The 20,081-nt window shown below is 38.0% G+C and overlaps 1 protein-coding gene across 1 annotated transcript in view; it reads right to left on the bottom strand.

Moving 5' to 3' along the window:
- Positions 1-1,759, bottom strand: part of LOC145035935 (uncharacterized) — a 28,691-nt gene extending 26,932 nt beyond the window's left edge. The window contains exon 1 of the mRNA XM_078984434.1: positions 368-1,759. Within this exon, the coding sequence (XP_078840560.1) occupies positions 368-1,759 (1,392 nt within the window). The remainder of the gene's footprint in view (positions 1-367) is intronic.
- Positions 1,760-20,081: the final 18,322 nt, after the last annotated feature.

The following is a 20,081-nucleotide window of genomic DNA, read 5'->3' as shown; positions in this document are numbered from 1 at the left end:
TTCACGAGTTCTACAACTTTCATTTACATCACTAAGGCTAAAAATTAGTTTATCGAAAACTAAATTTTTACGCGACAAAGTATTTTCCGGATTTATCACGGATCTTCGTTTGGTCATAACTTCTTCGTTATAACTCGGATTTCGATGAGGTTTTCGCCTAAATGTTTCTAACGAGATTATCTATAACTTTCAATAATAAAATTTTACTTATTCCAAATTTTATATTTTCTCTATATTTTACTATTTTGTTTTTAATTGGAATCTCATAAGACTTCCAACATTTTATGAGTGATTCTAAACATAGTTTTACTTCATTTCTAGTAAAAACTATCTGTTAGAACTCAACATTCAAATTCACTTAATATACCATCAAGGCAAACTGAAGCTTCATTACGCTGTCCTCCGCTGCAACAATCCCTGCTGGTGTATCATCCCTTACCTGTGCCAAGTGAGCATTTTCTGGTCCAGAGATGTTGAGAGCTTGTATTTGATCTTCCCAGTCAAACGATTGTGCAACCATAGCCTTCTCATTGTTTGGTTGCCCACTGCTTCTGCTGTTTCCCACTGCAACAATTGTTCTGTCATTATTGAGTCTTCTATCGGGATGAGGACAATCACGAGCAAAATGCCCTGGCTCGTGATAGTTGAAGCACCCAACCTTCCTGTCAGCGCTCATTCCCCAATTATTCTTTCCTGTCTTTTTGGCAAACTGTTTTGCCCTAAAGACAACCATGGCAATTTGCCTTGTGATGTCCATCTCCTCAACGTCCTCCGAATGGATTTGATCAAGATCTGCAAACGACAATTGAGGAAGCTCCCCAGCTACAAGAGCATTGTAGCAATTGATTAGCCCTGCAGCAAAGACAATGTTCTCATCAAGCTCCTTTCCCTTTGAAAAGGAAGCCACATTTGAAGGAGCAGTCAAAAATGATTGGTTCTGTGGTTGGGGTATAGCTGAGCATCTGAGCAGATGAGAAGGTGCATTGAAGGATAAACCTGCAGATGAATAAGAGAGTGAAGAAAAAGCATTGTTAGATGAAATGCCAAGGTTTGCAGCTGAGTATGAATTGACATGATTCATCTCTCTTTGCTTGTCATCAATATCACATGCTTTGATGACAGCCATCACTTCAGCTAGGGTAACGCGATTGAGATCTTTAGTCTTTTTTATTACATCTACATTCATGTCCCAAGATTTTGGGAGGGCATTCAGTAGCTTCTTGTTAATTTCAGACTTTGTATAGAAGATCCCTTCAACTGTCATTTCCGTGTTGAGAGTTGTAAATCGCTGCAGTTGGGCTTCCAGGGTCTCTCCAGGCACATAATTGAACATGTTAAACCGTTGCCTTAATATGTCTTGGCGACTTTCTCGCATCTCCTCGTTTCCCGCATATACTTCAATCAGTGCCTCCCATAATGATTTAGCAGAAGTGTATTCCCTGAAACCTTGAGCAATGTCTGGTGAAAGAGCCATAGTCAAAATGGCCAATGCCTTTTCTTGTTCCTCGATAGTCTCGAAATCTTCATCGGTGTAGTTTTCGAGTTTCTTGTCCTCCACCTGTCCTGCGACTGTAGTGGTGATTCTGATCGGGTCCTTTACTATGCATTTCCATACTTTGAAATCCTTCATTTTTATATACTTTTCGATCCTGTATTTCCACTCGGGGAAACCATCAGCGGACTTGAGTCGTGGTATGCGCGTGGTTGTTCCCATCACAACATCGAGTTCTTGGTATTGACTAGGATTTTGTGATTCCATTTTTTAATTAAGATAAAAGTTAATTTTTTGATTTAAAAAAAACTGTTTACTGTAAATTCCAAAAGAAATTACCGAGATGTCCTTACGGCCGTAAACTTGAGTTTACGGCCCAAGAATTATTTCGAATTCAGAGTTAGAAACTTAAGAATGCAATTTATCGATTATCAGATAATCGATTTACGGTAAACCTTGAGTTTACAGCTAATGAATTTCTGTTAAAAATATTTTGTTTATTCAGAATTAAACGCAGTGAAGTGTGATTATTAAAGCCTTAAAATCAGAAACTCGATTGACTGTAGGAGAAAACTGTTTGCTGTGATTGAGCCTTTAATAGCTTGCGGCCGTGAACTAGGTGTTTACGGCCGTAAGCTATGACCCTAAACTTCTGAATACTCTTGATTCGACTGGAATAAAACCCCTTTTATCGCTGTGAATATCGTTTTGATAAAAAACACAACTGTAGGACGTCTTTGACACTGGTCTCGCTCTGATACCAATTGTAAAGCCCGAAAACGGATCTACCAATGATCAAAGACAAATAACAGAAGTAAAAGATGAAACAATAAGCAAATAACAAACGAACCAAGCTTGCATACGCTTTAAAGCAATAAAACGTCAGATACAACTTGGAGAAAACACGAAGGCATCAACAAGCTTTAAAGTCTAGCACAATACGCTATTTATAGACTAGACTTACAGCTGCAAGGTGTTTACGGCCATAAGGAGTTTACGGCCGTAAACACATAACAACCATAAACTACAAGTTTTCATACACTATCACTACCACTAATTGTTATGCCTAGACCAAACCATTATTCAGGGTCTTTCATGCATCTCTGATAATAACTAGCCGACCCCAGAAAACTCCTGATCTCGGTGGCGGACTTTGGCACCTCCTGTCACACCCCCAAACCGAATTGGCGGAAACATTCGGGAGCGTTGGACATTATGTCAAGTATCACAACACATGCAATATAGTAAATCAAAGTACAATAATCATTGCATTAATAGTATAAGTTTTACTTATGATAATCATTTAGCATACAACATCAAAAGTAGATATAGAGAATAACAATATATGCAGCTTGGTACAAGGTTGTCTTCGCAAAAGCTCCGGGAGTGTACCTGTCTACTGGATTTCCTGAGAATACAAGTTATTTTGAAAGAGGGTATCAACATTTTTAAGGCTGGTGAGTTCATAAGTGTTTTAATGAAATTTGACATAACTACATGAATTTTACTCAACTTGTTCACATTAAAAGATTCGGATAAAAGTGTATAAATTTATTGTAAACCTTCCAAAAACCTTTAGTTCCTTATAAAAACAGTCTTCTACCAACACTTAACAGTTTTCCTATTTAAAAGAATGAGTCGTCTATTAAAAGTAGTGTTCTACCAAAATTCGACTGTTTGTGGAAAGGAAGGTGTGTTCTACTAAAAGCAGTCTTCTATCAAGATTCTACGTTTTGTAAAAAGGGAGTAAGCAGTCTTCTAACAAGAATCTAGGTTTTGTATAAAATGGGTGTAGGCAGTCTTCTACCAAGACTCCAGGTTTCTTATAAAATGGGTGTAGGCAGTCTTTTACCAAGACTCCAGGTTTCGTATAAAATGGGTGTAAGCAGTCTTCTACCAAGACTCCAGGTTTCGTATAAAATGGGTGTAGGTAGTCTTCTACCAAGACGCTAGGTTTCGTATAAATGAGCATTTTTCCCAATTATTACTATCATTATCACAATATAGTTTTGTTCATTATCGTTTAATGTGAAAACATTTCAAATCATTTGAACAGGGAAAAATATCATAGTATTATTAGTTTTATATGTCAAAACCACCGAAATACTACTACCTTAAGGCCTATGAATTATAATTTACTCTTATTGAGAATCATAACCATACTGATCGACGAGGTAGTTACATGACGCCCTCCAGGCATCATAAAAGGTTAAGAAACTTGTTACCCCTGGCTTGGTGTAACATCCCGGAATATCAGAAGTAGAGTTGAAGGGCTAAAAGTGTAAGTGTGAAAGGGCCACTCGGTGAGTCCACGAGTGGACTCGGCGAGTAGGGTCGCGACTCTGGTCGCGTGTTAAGTGGCCAACTCGGCGAGTCGCAGGATGGACTTGGCGAGTAGGCGCTGAGTGGAGAAAACCCTAATTTCGGAGGATGAGCCCTATATAAAGGACATTATACCCTCTCCCCAACCTCTTTACCCTCTGTTGAAGTCCAGAAAACCGTAAGACGCGATTGTGAGGGATTTGAGTGCATTTGAACCTTGGAGAAGAGATTTTGGAGGAGATCTTGGAGAGTTAGGAGGCTTGGAGCAAGGGGCTTTGCTAAGATTCGGATTTCTCTTTTGTTGGGGCTTCCTTTTGAGGTATTACTTCATTTCTTGGACTGTTATTCTTCTAGATTCATCATTTTGAAGTGTGTGGAAAGTTTGGTTTGTGGTATTTCGAGTTTGAAGGTTAGATCTGAGGTTGCTACCTCAGATCTGGAATGGAGAAGGTCTAAAGTGCATTAAAGTCCCTGTTCTTGAGTGTTTGGTGAAGCTATCTTGTCCCACACCCTATCCCTAGAGTGTAAATGCCTAGATCTCTTTGGATTCACGTAAAGTTTGCCACTTTACGTGATGGATGGGTTGTAGAAGGGTAGATCTATGTTTTGGATCAACTGCATGGCTTGGAAAGCCTTTGTATGGATTCAGATCTAGAGGTACTCTGCGATTCACACGGGTGTACTCAGCGAGTTGCTTGAAGATAGGCTGGAACTCGGCGAGTTGGAAGAACAACTCGGCGAGTTGGATGAATATGGTCTGGAACTCGACGAGTTGGAAGAACAACTCGGCGAGTAGGTTGAAGATAGCCTTGGACTCAGCGAGTCTGTTCTTGGACTCGACGAGTCTGGTCGTGAGGTCCTAACCTTTCTTCTAGTTGAGCTGTGAATCAGTGAGTCAAGGGATGACTCGGTGAGTCGAGTGTGAAAGGACTCAGAGTTTTTGGACTCGGCGAGTCTTGGGGTGACTCGGTGAGTTGAGCCACGGATTGGGGAAGTTCTGTGCATGGGATTCGGCGAGTTATCGGGTTGACTCGGCGAGTAGAGTCAGTTAGGGGTTGACTTTGACTTTGACTTTTACCAAGGGTTGACCAGTTGATTTCTAGGGGCATTTTGGTAATTGTTGGCCTTTGTATTGAGTTCAGAGTTTTGGTGTTGGCTAGTGTTGGAGATCGTATCAGTGGTCGGAGGAGCTTGGGTTTATCTATTCAGTCGACAGTTGTGAGGTGAGTTATCCTCACTATATCAACAGGGTTTACGGCACCAAGGTCGGCCCTTTATCGGATTGTGATCCGGGTATCGTTGTTATGTTATTCCTTTGCTATGTTTGCATCCTGGTAGTTAGGATGGTATATGTTAGAGACCTGGTTAAGGTAGGTATCCTGGTATATAGGATGATGCTATGCTAGTGACTGGTTAGGTCGGTATCCTGGTTAGGATGATGTTATGCTATGTGATCTGTTAGATCGGTTTGATTGGATGTGATATGTTATATGATTGAATGTTTATGTGCACATGGTTGTTGGACTGGGGTTGGGTTGAGGTGGGACCTGCTTTGTGCAGTAGGCTAACATACCCAGGGTGGACCGGTTATCCCGAAGGCCCCACAAGCGGTCCGGATAGGCTGTAGGCCCCAAGATGTCACACCCCGCTAAAGCGGAAACGCAAGGTATGACAGCGATAACGGTTTCAATGCAAAAGATAAAGATACATCACCATAGCAGTATTTAAAAGTTTACAACCCATAGCTTCAAAAGAAACAAAATACAAGTTTTTCAATAACATTGTTCAAAATATAGCTTCATAATAGCTTCAACACGATGCAACATGCTCTATGATGATGAATCTTTACATCCACTTACTAATTACTTCCTGAAAAAGCATGTAAAACGAGCGTCAACTATGAAAATAGTTGGTGAGTATCACAAGTTTATAAATCGAGGGTACAATAATGCTTTTCGTAAGTACAAGTACATTGCTTTAATGATAAAACAAAGTTGATTGCTATTAAGGTATACAAGTTTATTGCTAGAACGGGAAACGCGTTTGTATGTGTATGAGCAAAAAATGAGTCTCAACCAAACCTATGACTGAAGCCCTATCGAGATCTATGCTTATCGTTCCATAAATGAATATGGTATCATGCACTCCAGCGATTCGGGCGAGTGAGGAGTTGTCAATTCCTAATAGCGCTATCCATAAGGACCATTGGCTCAAAGAGTTAATGGTTAGGGATAAGGGAAGGGCCTTAGTACGATAAGTTCTCATGTTCTGTGTTGCATAGACATACATAAAGAAACATAGCAATACAATAGCAATCATGTTTGATACAATTCAATTTAAATACAACATGCAAACAGTAGTTTTTCTGGACATGCTTTTCCACCCCAAAACATAAAAACCGAAAATAGGGGAGTGCGTGAATACTCACGATGTTTTGTGTAGACACAAGCGGTACTTCGGGATGCACCAACGTCTTACTACCGGGATCCTACGACATCAAACACACGCACTAGTGAGTTTCCATGTCGATATCTAATGCTAATATACTAAACTCTACATATAGGGAAATGCCAATTTATGTTTTAGTATTGGATTTTATATCAATTAGTTACACTTTTTATGAAGTAATGAAATTCTATATATCGGGCGATTAATTACAACCTTGGAATATAAACTTTCCAAATTTTTAAGTCCTTATTACAACAGAAATTCACGAAAATAGCATTCGAGGGATAAAAATTCTCAAACTTTTTATTTAACTGTTATTACACAATACTAAGCTGGGAAAATTATAAAAATGGATTTCCAAGCTATTTAATTATATTTTATAATTTTTGAGCATTTATTTCAATAAAAATTGAAATAAATAGAAAACAGTTTCCAAAATTACCCAAACTTTTTATTTAATTGTTATTATACATAAATAGGCTGGGAAAAATATAAAAGATATTTTTCAGTGGGTATTTCTATTTTTCCTTGCTTTATTCTTTTAAATAGTCATTAATTAAAGAAATAATATTAAACAGTTAAAATAAATCACCATAAATTTTTGTAACATCATTTACAGTATAAATATCCTGGGAAAAATATCAAAAGTGGTTTTCATAATGTATAAACTGGTTTTGGGTATTTATGTATATTTAAGTGTATTTTAGTGCAATTAACTTTAGAAAATAAGAGAAAAACAGTTTACAGTAGAGAAAAATATTCAAAATTTTTATGTAACCTCCTACTCTATAATATTATATCCTGGTAAATTTTCATGAATTTTGGATAATCAGAACTATTTCTCCCATTTTTAGACCATTATAATTACCAAAAATTGGGAAAAATAGTAAAACATGATGGAAAATCTTGAAATTATTTTCTGGAGTCACCCATCACAGGTAAGGTATGCGAAAATTGTTAGATACAATTTTCACATCCTATAAAGTGGTTTTGTAATTTATCATGTCCTAAATAAAAGAAAATTAGAAATCATATGAAACAGTAACAAAAATTGCTGAAATTTAGTGAGGGGTCATTATTCCCCATAAGGATCATCCATGAATTTATTTAGGATTTATTGACCTCTGGAAGTATTTTATATGATTTATGCCCTTGGTTTTAGCAATAATTCTAATAAATCAAAGAAATACCAAAAGCTCTTGAAATATTCCAGATTATCTCATGCATGCAAGGGCTTTCAAAAGGAAAAATGTAAAAAAATGTATTCAGAAGAGAAATGAGGGTAATGATTCCAAACAATTTAAGAAAAGTTGCATGCAATAATGCATGAAGTGTAGATGTGGCTGAAGTTCATGAATTTTTGTAGTCCATTCAGTGGGGTTTTAAGCCACGAAATTTCAACCATAATTCACTAGATATGTTAAGTTTCTAAGGTATTTTTCCTCAGATTTATGGTTGGGGTTAAGGCCATTGTTTAAGCAAGATAAAAATAGTGATCACAGAAAAAGAGCTGTATGCGCAACCTTTTTGTAAAATCTGCTAAAAATCGGATATTTAATATTTTACAGTGATACCAGTTGGGTTTGAAAGTTAACTCGTGGAACTAACCAATACAAAAAGAATATCATGATTTGGTTAAGAAATGACTGAGTTATGACTGTTCAAAGTCGAACAAAGTAATCTGGCATATTGCATGTTTGCTTGTGTGCATTATTAGGGTATTTCAACAAGAACATCATGCATGTCTTTGGTAAGGCCCGATTTCTAACACATGCATGGAATGAATGAGCATCCAAGATGTACTAGAAATGGTTTAAATGCTTTTGTTCATGCATGAACACAACAGAAATGGAGAAGAACATGAAATATTAGGTTTTGATGTCACATGATCATATGTGCATCTTTTCCACTCCTTGCATGGGTTTGATCCTGGATTTTCACCATCTCTAACACATGCATTGTGCTATGGTGAGAATCTACAAACCACAAGGGGAGAATAAAGATTTCTAGCCATGGAAAGGCATAGAATCCGAAAAGTAGAGAAGACTAAGAAGAAAAAGAGGTTTAACCATGAAACTATGGAAGAAGATGTTGTTGTTTACCTTGGTTTTGACCTTGAGAGAAGTAAGAACACTTCAAGGGCTTCACAATCTCGAAATTTTGCAGAGAAATGAGAGGATTTTCGTGAGTTTAGAGAGAGGGAAGAAGAGAGTGAAGTGTGTGAAGAGAGTGAAGTGAGAGAGTGAAGAGGGAAGAGGTGGAGTAAGGGTTTAAGCTTAATGATTGTGTTTTGGGGAAGAGAGAGGGCATGGGGAGAGGTGATGGCCGATTTTTGCATGCATTTTGGCCTCCTCTCTCCTAAGTTTTAAACTTTATAAACTTCCGTCCTATATTTTATATAAAAACATTCATTTTTATAAAATGTTTATTAAGCAATTTGATTTATTTAAAAATCTTGTTTTCAACAAATAATTTATGATTAATACTTGTAATTTATATTTCTAGTTCATTGGTATAATCCATAATTTGATTAATAAAATTTGATATTAGGAAGTTTATAGCCAAATTTTATAAAGTTTTTAAGCTTTATAATTCATAACTTTGGATTTTTGGCTCTTTAGGGTTTTTGGAATATTGTTTGATATTCAACAACATGTTGAAGTATAATTAGAATGTTTTAATTTATTTTTAGAGTTTTATACCCTATTTCAATTATAACAAAGCTTCAGCTTTATTCTAATTATAGTATTGGCATTTCCTATTGTAGCTAAGCAACTTACTAGAATTGTAAGTATCAAGTATATTAGTCCTAGACCTTAGTTGGATCCTAGTTTATGCAAGATTTTTGACCTAATTTATACTACTAGGTCATGGCATGTTGTGCATGAATGGTTATTATAAAGATGCATGAGTCCAGGAATGACCTGAATTGGCAGTTGTCACAGTATCCCCCACTTAAAAAGAATTTCGTCCCGAAATTCATTCTATGTCATCGCTTGTCATCGCAAGGGAAAATTTGCGGATACTTTTCCTTTATGAAGTCCTCGCGCTCCCAGGTGTACTCCGGCCCGCGTTTTGAGTTCCATCGAACTTTCACAATTGGGATCTTACTCCGCTTAAGTTGTTTTACCTCCCTGTCAAGGATTTCTATCGGTTCCTCAACGAAGCTCAGCTTATCATTGATCTTAATTTCCTCCAGGGGTACTATCAATGTTTCGTCGGCTAGACATTTCTTAAGGTTGGAGACGTGGAATGTGTCGTGAATGGCGCTTAACTCTTGGGGCAATTGGAGTTTATACGCTACTGGACCAATCCTTTCAAGGATTTCAAAGGGTCCAACATATCTCAGGCTTAGTTTTCCTTTCTTACCAAAACGCACAAGCCCTTTCCAAGGCGACACTTTTAAAAGTACCTTGTCTCCTACTTGGAATTCTAATGGTTTTCGACGATTATCTGCATAACTTTTCTGACGATCTCTAGCAGCTTTAAGCTTATCCTTGATGATAGCAATCTTGTCGGATGTTTCCTGGATAAGTTCGACTCTAGTCAACTGTCTATCTCCGATTTCTGTCCAGCATAAGGGCGAACGACACTTGCGTCCATACAATGCTTCATATGGAGCACATTGGATACTCGTGTGGTAACTGTTATTGTAGGAAAACTCAATTAGGGGTAAATGAGTATCCCAATTTCCTTTGAACTCAATGACACACGCTCGTAGCATGTCTTCCAATGTTTGTATTGTTCTCTCTGTTTGCCCATCTGTCTGAGGGTGGTAAGCTGTGCTCAAATCTATCTTGGTTCCTAGTGCCCTCTGTAACATCCACCAAAATCGAGATGTAAAACGACTATCTCTATCAGAAATGATAGATAAGGGTACACCATGCAGAGAAACAATTTTGTCGATGCAAATTTGGGCCAATTTTTCCATCTTGAAATCTTCTCGAATGGGGAGAAAGTGTGCAGATTTCGTCAGTCGATCCACTATGACCCAAATTGAGTCATGACCTTTAGCATTTCTAGGAAGTTTGGTAACAAAGTCCATAGATATTTGCTCCCATTTCCATTGGGGAATTTCAGGTTGTTGCAACAACCCGGATGGTTTCTGATGTTCAGCTTTGACTATTGAGCATGTCAAACACTTCCCAACGTACAAGGCAATATCCTTTTTCATTCCAGGCCACCAATAGTACTCTTTAAGATCCTTGTACATCTTATCTGCTCCAGGGTGGATGGAGTATTTAGATCGATGAGACTCCTCTAGTACCATGTCTCTCAGGTTGTTAACCCTTGGAATCCAGACCCTGTCTTTAAAATAACGAACTCCATCAGGTTTGGTTTCAAATCTTTCTTCCAAACCATGTAAAGTTTCGCCTGGAAGATTTTCCTTGCATAACGCTTTCTCCTGGGCATTAATGATTTGAGATTTCAAGCTTGTCTGAATTACCATTCCCAAAGCTCTCACATGGGAAGGTTTCACTCTTTCTTTCCTACTAAGAGCGTCGGCTACTACGTTAGCCTTCCCTGGGTGATATCGTATCTCACAATCATAATCACTAAACAACTCTACCCATCTTCTCTGCCGCATGTTTAACATTTTCTGATCCAGGATATGCTGAAGGCTTTTGTGATCGGTATAAATGGTGCACTTGGTTCCGTACAAATAATGCCTCCATATCTTAAGGGCGAAAACTATTGCTCCTAGTTCTAGATCACGGGTGGTATAATTCTTCTCGTGCGGTTTGAGTTGTCTGGAAGCATATGCAATGACCTTATCTTTTTGCATCAGCACACATCCTAATCCTTGATGAGACGCATCACAATACACCACAAAGTTCTCTAATCCTTCTGGTAAAGCCAGAATTGGTGCATTGCACAGCTTGTTTTTCAGGATTTGAAACGCCTCTTCGTGTTTCTCTTCCCAGAGAAATTTTCTATCCTTTTGGGTCAAAGATGTTAATGGTTGAGCAATCCTAGAGAAATTCTCAATGAAGCGTCTGTAGTACCCAGCTAATCCTAGGAATTGTCGTATTTCTGTCGGGGTTTTGGGGGCCTCCTATTTCTTGATTGCCTCTATCTTAGCTAGATCTACATGGATTCCTCTTTCACCGATCACATGACCAAGAAAATGTACTTCCCGAATCCAAAATTCACACTTAGTGAACTTGGCATACAATTTCTGTTCCTTCAACAGCTCCAACACTAGCTTTAGATGTCTATTGTGATCTTCTTTGGTTCGCGAGTAAACATGTATGTCATCGATAAATACAATTACAAACCTGTCTAGGTATGGTCTACATACCCTATTCATCAAATCCATGAATACAGCGGGTGCGTTCGTTAGTCCAAAAGGCATGACTAAGAACTCATAATGTCCATAACGGGTTCTAAATGCTGTTTTGTGAATGTCCTCTTCGTGAATTCTTAGCTGATGATACCCTGACCGAAGGTCGATTTTTGAGAAGTAGGAAGCACCCTGCAACTGATCGAACAAGTCATCTATTCTAGGGAGGGGATATCGATTCTTGATTGTTAACTTGTTCAATTCTCTGTAATCAATGCACATTCGGAACGAACCATCTTTCTTTTTGACGAATAACACTGGGGCTCCCCAAGGTGAAGAACTTGGTCGAATAAACCCTTTGTCTAGAAGTTCTTGAAGTTGTCCGGATAGTTCTTGCATCTCGGATGGTGCAAGGCGATATGGTGCTTTTGCTACCGGTGCCGCTCCGGGAATTAAGTCTATCCGAAATTCGACCTGTCTATAAGGGGGTAGACCGGGCAATTCCTCCGGAAATACTTCGGGATACTTTTGAACCACTGGAATCTCCTTGAGTTGCTTAGCTTCAGGTTCTCTTTCTAGCACGTGGGCCATGAATGCAATACAATTCTTCTTCAGGTACTTGTGAACCTTCACGCTTGATACTATGTTTAAACTTCTTCCTGGCTTCTCACCGTGTATGATAAGGGTTTCTCCATTAGGGAGAGGCACTCTGATGACTTTCTCATAACAACCAATGTCCGCTCTATTTTTGGATAACCAATCCATCCCTACTATCACATCAAAACTACCTAGCTCTATAGGAATTAGGTCAATGCTAAAGAGTTTATTAGCTAAATTCAAAGTACAACTAGGAATTATATCACTAGCCCTGATTTCATACCCATCAGCAAGTTCAATAGCATAAGCATTCCTCATATTTACCGATTTCAAGCCAATTAACGGTCTAAATGCTAAAGAAACAAAACTCCTATCTGCTCCCGCATCGAATATTACTGATGCAAAATGGTTGTTCAGGAGGAACGTACCTGTTATCACTTCAGGGTTCTGACGAGCTTCTTCTGCACCAATCACAAAGGCTACACCTCTTGGCTGTCCAACTTGATTTCCTTGAAAGTTTTGCCTGGCTTGGCCTTGTCCATTGTTACTAGGTCCATTGTTCAGTTTAGGACATGCTCTATGGAGATGATCATTACTCCCGCACTCGTAACATGTCCTTTTTCCCTCCTTATTCACCTTACAATACTTCGAGTAATGGCCTGTTTTCTTACAGTTTTGGCACACCGGGCAAGCTCCCTTGTGATGGAAGTTACACTTATTGCACTTCGGAAGCGGCCCTGAGTACTGCTTTCGCTCCTGCACTTCTTGTCCTTGAGTTTTCACTGGTTCTTGCTCCTGGGCTCTTACCATAAAGTTTCTTGAGACTTTCTGCTTCCTCCCTGACTTGCCTCCATACTTCTTCTCTCCCTGATTTGTTGGCTTCCTCTTGCTACTAGAGCTTTCCTTTGCTGATGCTCCCATCCTTATCACATCATTGGTTAGTCGATTTGCTAGGCTTACTGCACTTTGAATGGTAGTTGGGTTTGCTGAGGTAACCATTCCCCGAATCTCTGGTGCCAGACCCCAGATGTAACGATCTATCCGTTTCTCCTCAGGAGTAACCATGTGAGGTACTAGTTTTGCTAGTTCATGAAATCGGACTGTGTACTTCTCTATTTGTGTTCCAACCATAGAATGGTTCCAGAATTCATATTCAAGTTTCTGAAGTTCATCCTTGGGACAATACTCCTATATCAGCAGCTTCTTTAGGTCTTCCCAAGTTAGTTGATATGCTGCTGTACGGCCTCGGGTTTGCACTAGAGTATTCCACCAGGTTAATGCCCTATCTTGGAATAGGCAAGATGCATACTCAACTTTGTTGCGCTCGAGGCATTTGCTAATATGAAGGACCGACTCCATGCTGTCAATCCATTTCAGTAACCCGACCGCACCTTCCTTTCCATGGAACTCCTTAGGTTTACAGGCCATAAAGGACTTGTAGTTGCATTCTCTTTCATTGTTTCCCCGGTTTCCTCCACTACTTCCTTGGTTAGCATTAAGTCCTGCAGTTACTTGAGTAACAATGTTTGGGATTGCTTGCATGAGTTGTTGTGCTACCATTTGAGCAACATCGTGCGTTTCGTTCTGTGGGCGCCCGCGATTAGACCTTCCTGACATGGTTCTATGACACAGGAGAAGAAATACGTATAAATACATAAAATAATGTATAATATGTATTTCACTACCATTTTGAAAACCGTAAGTGTTGTCAAATTAATGGGTTGCATTAATACTATGCATATAGATTTGAGAAAGGAAAGAAAAGAAAAATCTCTTTTATTCAACCATTTACCAAATAAATTTTAGGGTTTGACCTCATAGTAAAAGTTTTCAAACATAAAATAAAATTTTTCATTACCATTTGAAATAATCTTAAAACCAAACCAATACGTCAATCCCAAAATAAAGTTTTAAATATTTTTCCCAAAAGACACCCAACATGGGTTTTCATTTCAAAACAAAATAAAACAAAATACTGAAATCAGAACCAAAAGCCAATCGCTATCCCAACAAGAAGCATCAACACCACAATCAGGAATAGCCCACCAAACACATAATATACTGTCACCGCATGACCTGCCACTCGTCTAGCAGTACTAGCAGTGTCAACAGTCTCCATCGAATGCTGATACAGGATTTCCATTCCTGCCAAGACTTCATCCAAAACTTCTCGATGCCCAGCTATCACAGCGAGACTGTGACGTAGGCCCGCTGCTATGGACTGCAATCTCCGGGACTCCTCCGGGGTCATACCTGGCTGTCTGACAGGTATCCCTATGACTTGCTGAGGTGAGGGTGCTCTCGGTCCTGCATCGCTGGGTTCTGCTCCGCTAGGTCCTGCCGTGCCATGTCCTGCTGTGCTGGCGGGTATCCTTCCTGGAATGGGAACACTCTTCCTCGCTGTCCTCCGAATGCGAAGTCCATAGAGCGGTGGCTGTGGCAACACCGATGTCGGTGATGCCTCACGTCGTTGACTCGGGGCGTTGTCATTGCTGATCTCCACCGAGTTCCCAGTATCTTCCGTATCCTCTGATGGGTCTTCTTCTACCGAGGCGGGGGGATTACGTCGAGGGATAACAGTGACGTAGCCGGATTCATCGGCTGAGGCGGTAGCGCGGGAAGATGACGATGTTGACATAGTGGACTGTGACATAGTTTCAATGAGATATGAAATAAATGACAATGCATGCCTATAATATGCAATGCTTACACACACCAAAATTAACCTTTTGAAATTTTGAAATAAAGTTTCTCAAATATTTTTGTTGAACATATTCCCATTATAATTAGCTCAAGCTTTGTATAAATCTTTTCTTAATTAAACATAGGTGATCAGGCTATGTTTAATCAAGGTCCAATAATACAACTCCCGACCTAATTATACTAGTAATATGTTTGATGTAAAAAGAATTTCTTTGTAAGTTTTAGTTATAGGTTGTGTTTTCTTAAAGAAAAACCGATGTTCTCTATAAATTTAGCTCTGATACCACTTCTGTCACACCCCGCTAAAGCGGAAACGCAAGGTATGACAGCGATAACGGTTTCAATGCAAAAGATAAAGATACATCACCATAGCAGTATTTAAAAGTTTACAACCCATAGCTTCAAAAGAAACAAAATACAAGTTTTTCAAAATAACATTGTTCAAAATATAGCTTCATAATAGCTTCAACACAATGCAGCATGCTCTATGATGATGAATCTTTACATCCACTTACTAATTACTTCCTGAAAAAGCATGTAAAACGAGCGTCAACTATGAAAATAGTTGGTGAGTATCACAAGTTTATAAATCGAGGGTACAATAATGCTTTTCGTAAGTACAAGTACATTGCTTTAATGATAAAACAAAGTTGATTGCTATTAAGGTATACAAGTTTATTGCTAGAACGGGAAACGCGTTTGTATGTGTATGAGCAAAAAATGAGTCTCAACCAAACCTATGACTGAAGCCTTATCGAGATCTATGCTTATCGTTCCATAGATGAATATGGTATCATGCACTCCAGCGATTCGGGCGAGTGAGGAGTTGTCAATTCCTAATAGCGCTATCCATAAGGACCATTGGCTCAAAGAGTTAATGGTTAGAGATAAGGGAAGGGCCTTAGTACGATAAGTTCTCATGTTCCGTGTTGCATAGACATACATAAAGAAACATAGCAATACAATAGCAATCATGTTTGATACAATTCAATTTAAATACAACATGCAAACAGTAGTTTTTCTGGACATGCTTTTCCACCCCAAAACATAAAAACCGAAAATAGGGGAGTGCGTGAATACTCACGATGTTTTATGTAGACACAAGCGGTACTTCGGGATGCACCAACGTCTTACTACCGGGATCCTACGACATCAAACACACGCACTAGTGAGTTTCCATGTCGATATCTAATGCTAATATACTAAACTCTACATATAGGGAAATGCCAATTTATGTTTTAGTATTGGATTTTATATCAATTAGTTACACTTTTTCTGAAGTAATGAAATTCTATATATCGGGCGATTAATTACAACCTTGGAATATAAACTTTCCAAATTTTTAAGTCCTTATTACAACAGAAATTCACGAAAATAGCATTCGAGGGATAAAAATTCTCAAACTTTTTATTTAACTGTTATTACACAATACTAAGCTGGGAAAATTATAAAAATGGATTTCCAAGCTGTTTAATTATATTTTATGATTTTTGAGCATTTATTTCAATAAAAATTGAAATAAATAGAAAACAGTTTCCAAAATTACCCAAACTTTTTATTTAATTGTTATTATACATAAATAGGCTGGGAAAAATATAAAAGATATTTTTCAGTGGGTATTTCTATTTTTCCTTGCTTTATTCCTTTAAATAGTCATTAATTAAAGAAATAATATTAAACAGTTAAAATAAATCACCATAAATTTTTGTAACATCATTTACAGTATAAATATCCTGGGAAAAATATCAAAAGTGGTTTTCATAATGTATAAACTGGTTTTGGGTATTTATGTATATTTAAGTGTATTTTAGTGCAATTAACTTTAGAAAATAAGAGAAAAACAGTTTACAGTAGAGAAAAATATTCAAAATTTTTATGTAACCTCCTACTCTATAATATTATATCCTGGTAAATTTTCATGAATTTTGGATAATCAGAACTATTTCTCCCATTTTTAGACCATTATAATTACCAAAAATTGGGAAAAATAGTAAAACATGATGGAAAATCTTGAAATTATTTTCTGGAGTCACCCATCACAGGTAAGGTATGCGAAAATTGTTAGATACAATTTTCACATCCTATAAAGTGGTTTTGTAATTTATCATGTCCTAAATAAAAGAAAATTAGAAATCATATGAAACAGTAACAAAAATTGCTGAAATTTAGTGAGGGGTCATTATTCCCCATAAGGATCATCCATGAATTTATTTAGGATTTATTGACCTCTGGAAGTATTTTATATGATTTATGCCCTTGGTTTTAGCAATAATTCTAATAAATCAAAGAAATAACAAAAGCTCTTGAAATTTTCCAGATTTTCTCATGCATGCAAGGGCTTTCAAAAGGAAAAATGTAAAAAAATGTATTCAGAAGAGAAATGAGGGTAATGATTCCAAACAATTTAAGAAAAGTTGCATGCAATAATGCATGAAGTGTAGATGTGGCTGAAGTTCATGAATTTTTGTAGTCCATTCAGTGGGGTTTTAAGCCACGAAATTTCAACCATAATTCACTAGATATGTTAAGTTTCTAAGGTATTTTTCCTCAGATTTATGGTTGGGGTTAAGGCCATTGTTTAAGCAAGATAAAAATAGTGATCACAGAAAAAGAGCTGTATGCGCAACCTTTTTGTAAAATCTGCTAAAAATCGGATATTTAATATTTTACAGTGATACCAGTTGGGTTTGAAAGTTAACTCGTGGAACTAACCAATACAAAAAGAATATCATGATTTGGTTAAGAAATGACTGAGTTATGACTGTTCAAAGTCGAACAAAGTAATCTGGCATATTGCATGTTTGCTTGTGTGCATTATTAGGGTATTTCAACAAGAACATCATGCATGTCTTTGGTAAGGCCCGATTTCTAACACATGCATGGAATGAATGAGCATCCAAGATGTACTAGAAATGGTTTAAATGCTTTTGTTCATGCATGAACACAACAGAAATGGAGAAGAACATGAAATATTAGGTTTTGATGTCACATGATCATATGTGCATCTTTTCCACTCCTTGCATGGGTTTAATCCCGGATTTTCACCATCTCTAACACATGCATTGTGTTATGGTGAGAATCTACAAACCACAATGGGAGAATAAAGATTTCTAGCCATGGAAAGGCATAGAATCCGAAAAGTAGAGAAGACTAAGAAGAAAAAGAGGTTTAACCATGAAACTATGGAAGAAGATGTTGTTGTTTACCTTGGTTCTGACCTTGAGAGAAGTAAGAACACTTCAAGGGCTTCACAATCTCGAAATTTTGCAGAGAAATGAGAGGATTTTCGTGAGTTTAGAGAGAGGGAAGAAGAGAGTGAAGTGTGTGAAGAGAGTGAAGTGAGAGAGTGAAGAGGGAAGAGGTGGAGTAAGGGTTTAAGCTTAATGATTGTGTTTTGGGGAAGAGAGAGGGCATGGGGAGAGGTGATGGCCGGTTTTTGCATGAATTTTGGCCTCCTCTCTCCTAAATTTTAAACTTTATAAACTTCCCTCCTATATTTTATATAAAAACATTCATTTTTATAAAATGTTTATTAAGCAATTTGATTTATTTAAAAATCTTGTTTTCAACAAATAATTTATGATTAATACTTGTAATTTATATTTCTAGTTCATTGGTATAATCCATAATTTGATTAATAAAATTTGATATTAGGAAGTTTATAGCCAAATTTTATAAAGTTTTTAAGCTTTATAATTTATAACTTTGGATTTTTGGCTCTTTAGGGTTTTTGGAATATTGTTTGATATTCAACAACATGTTGAAGTATAATTAGAATGTTTTAATTTATTTTTAGAGTTTTATACCCTATTTCAATTATAACAAAGCTTGAAGCTTTATTCTAATTATAGTATTGGCATTTCCTATTGTAGCTAAGCAACTTACTAGAATTGTAAGTATCAAGTATATTAGTCCTAGACCTTAGTTGGATCCTAGTTTATGCAAGATTTTTGACCTAATTTATACTACTAGGTCATGGCTTGTTGTGCATGAATGGTTATTATAAAGATGCAGGAGTCCAAGAATGACCTGAATTGGCAGTTGTCACACAAGAGGGAGGACCAGACGTACCGAGGCTCGGAGAGTGGACCAGGCCGACTGAAGGCCCAGTGCGGGCGGACCAGTCATACTGTAGACTCAGAGAGTGGACTAGGTGGATTGGAGGCCCGGTGCGGGCGGTCCAATCACACTGTAGACTCGATGTATGTGGTTAGACTCGGAGGGTGGACCAGGTGGACTGAAGGCCGGTGCGGCGGACTAGTCGCACAGTAGACCCGAAGTGCATGGCTTTTCTATGTTCTGTTATGATATGGCATGTTATGCGTGTATGGTATATGTGGTTGGTATTTTGGGGATATCTCACTAAGTTTTCGGGCTTACAGTTGTGGTTTAATGTTTTTCAGGTTCTTCAGGAGACCGTGGCAAGGCAAAGGAGTGATCTTACTGCTGCTCATGATTATGTTTTGTGATGTGATTATGGGAAGACTCTGAAATAATTGTATTGAAAACCTTTTTGTAATAATTTTATGAAATCGGGTTGTTTTTGAAAAATTTAAATTGGTTGAAATTTTATTGTCGTTACAAATTGGTATTAGAGCCTTGGTTTGAGTGAATTGGAGGAACATTCGTGTGAATCCAGTCTCAAATCGAGGAGGGTTTTCAAAAGAGAATTTAAAATGGTTTTCAAAATGAGTAAAGGAGGACGCGGAGGTACGATTAGCCAGAGCCAGTAAGTAACCCCAAAATACGATACATGATATTTGTTTTGAGCTTTGATAGAACAACATGCTAGTATTAGGCTAGGGATCTTCAGGATTTCATGATAATGTTGCCTGATTTATCATGCATGTTAGCCTAGAGTTTCCTTTGTAGGAGATTTCTAGTGTTCGTCTAGGATTGAGGGTTGACTGCTTGTTATGCATGTTTTTCGCTAGGGTGTTGTGGTAGTACTTAATACGAATATGGGTAGGTATGGAAGGTAGTATGGGCCCGTACTATTGAAAGCACAAGACCCATACGCGTATTAGGGAAATCATGACCCCTAGGGTTGGTTTGGGAGTAGGTTCCCGGGTTAGTGGCAAGTATCTGAGATCTTGCAGTGTTTTTCAGTATGGAGATTCCGAGGCATGCTGGGAGTGGATCCGGGTCAGGATCGGGAGTTCAGGGAGGGTCAGTACCGCCCAAGGTTATTGGTCAGATGAGCACAGGCGAGTTGGATGCTAGGATTTGTGAGAT

Source organism: Lactuca saligna, chromosome 3 (assembly GCF_052625555.1).
Source record: "Lactuca saligna cultivar CGN05327 chromosome 3, ASM5262555v1, whole genome shotgun sequence".
NCBI lineage: Eukaryota > Viridiplantae > Streptophyta > Magnoliopsida > Asterales > Asteraceae > Lactuca > Lactuca saligna.
Note: the sequence above shows the minus strand (reverse complement) of the source record. Positions and strands in the feature narration are given on the sequence as shown.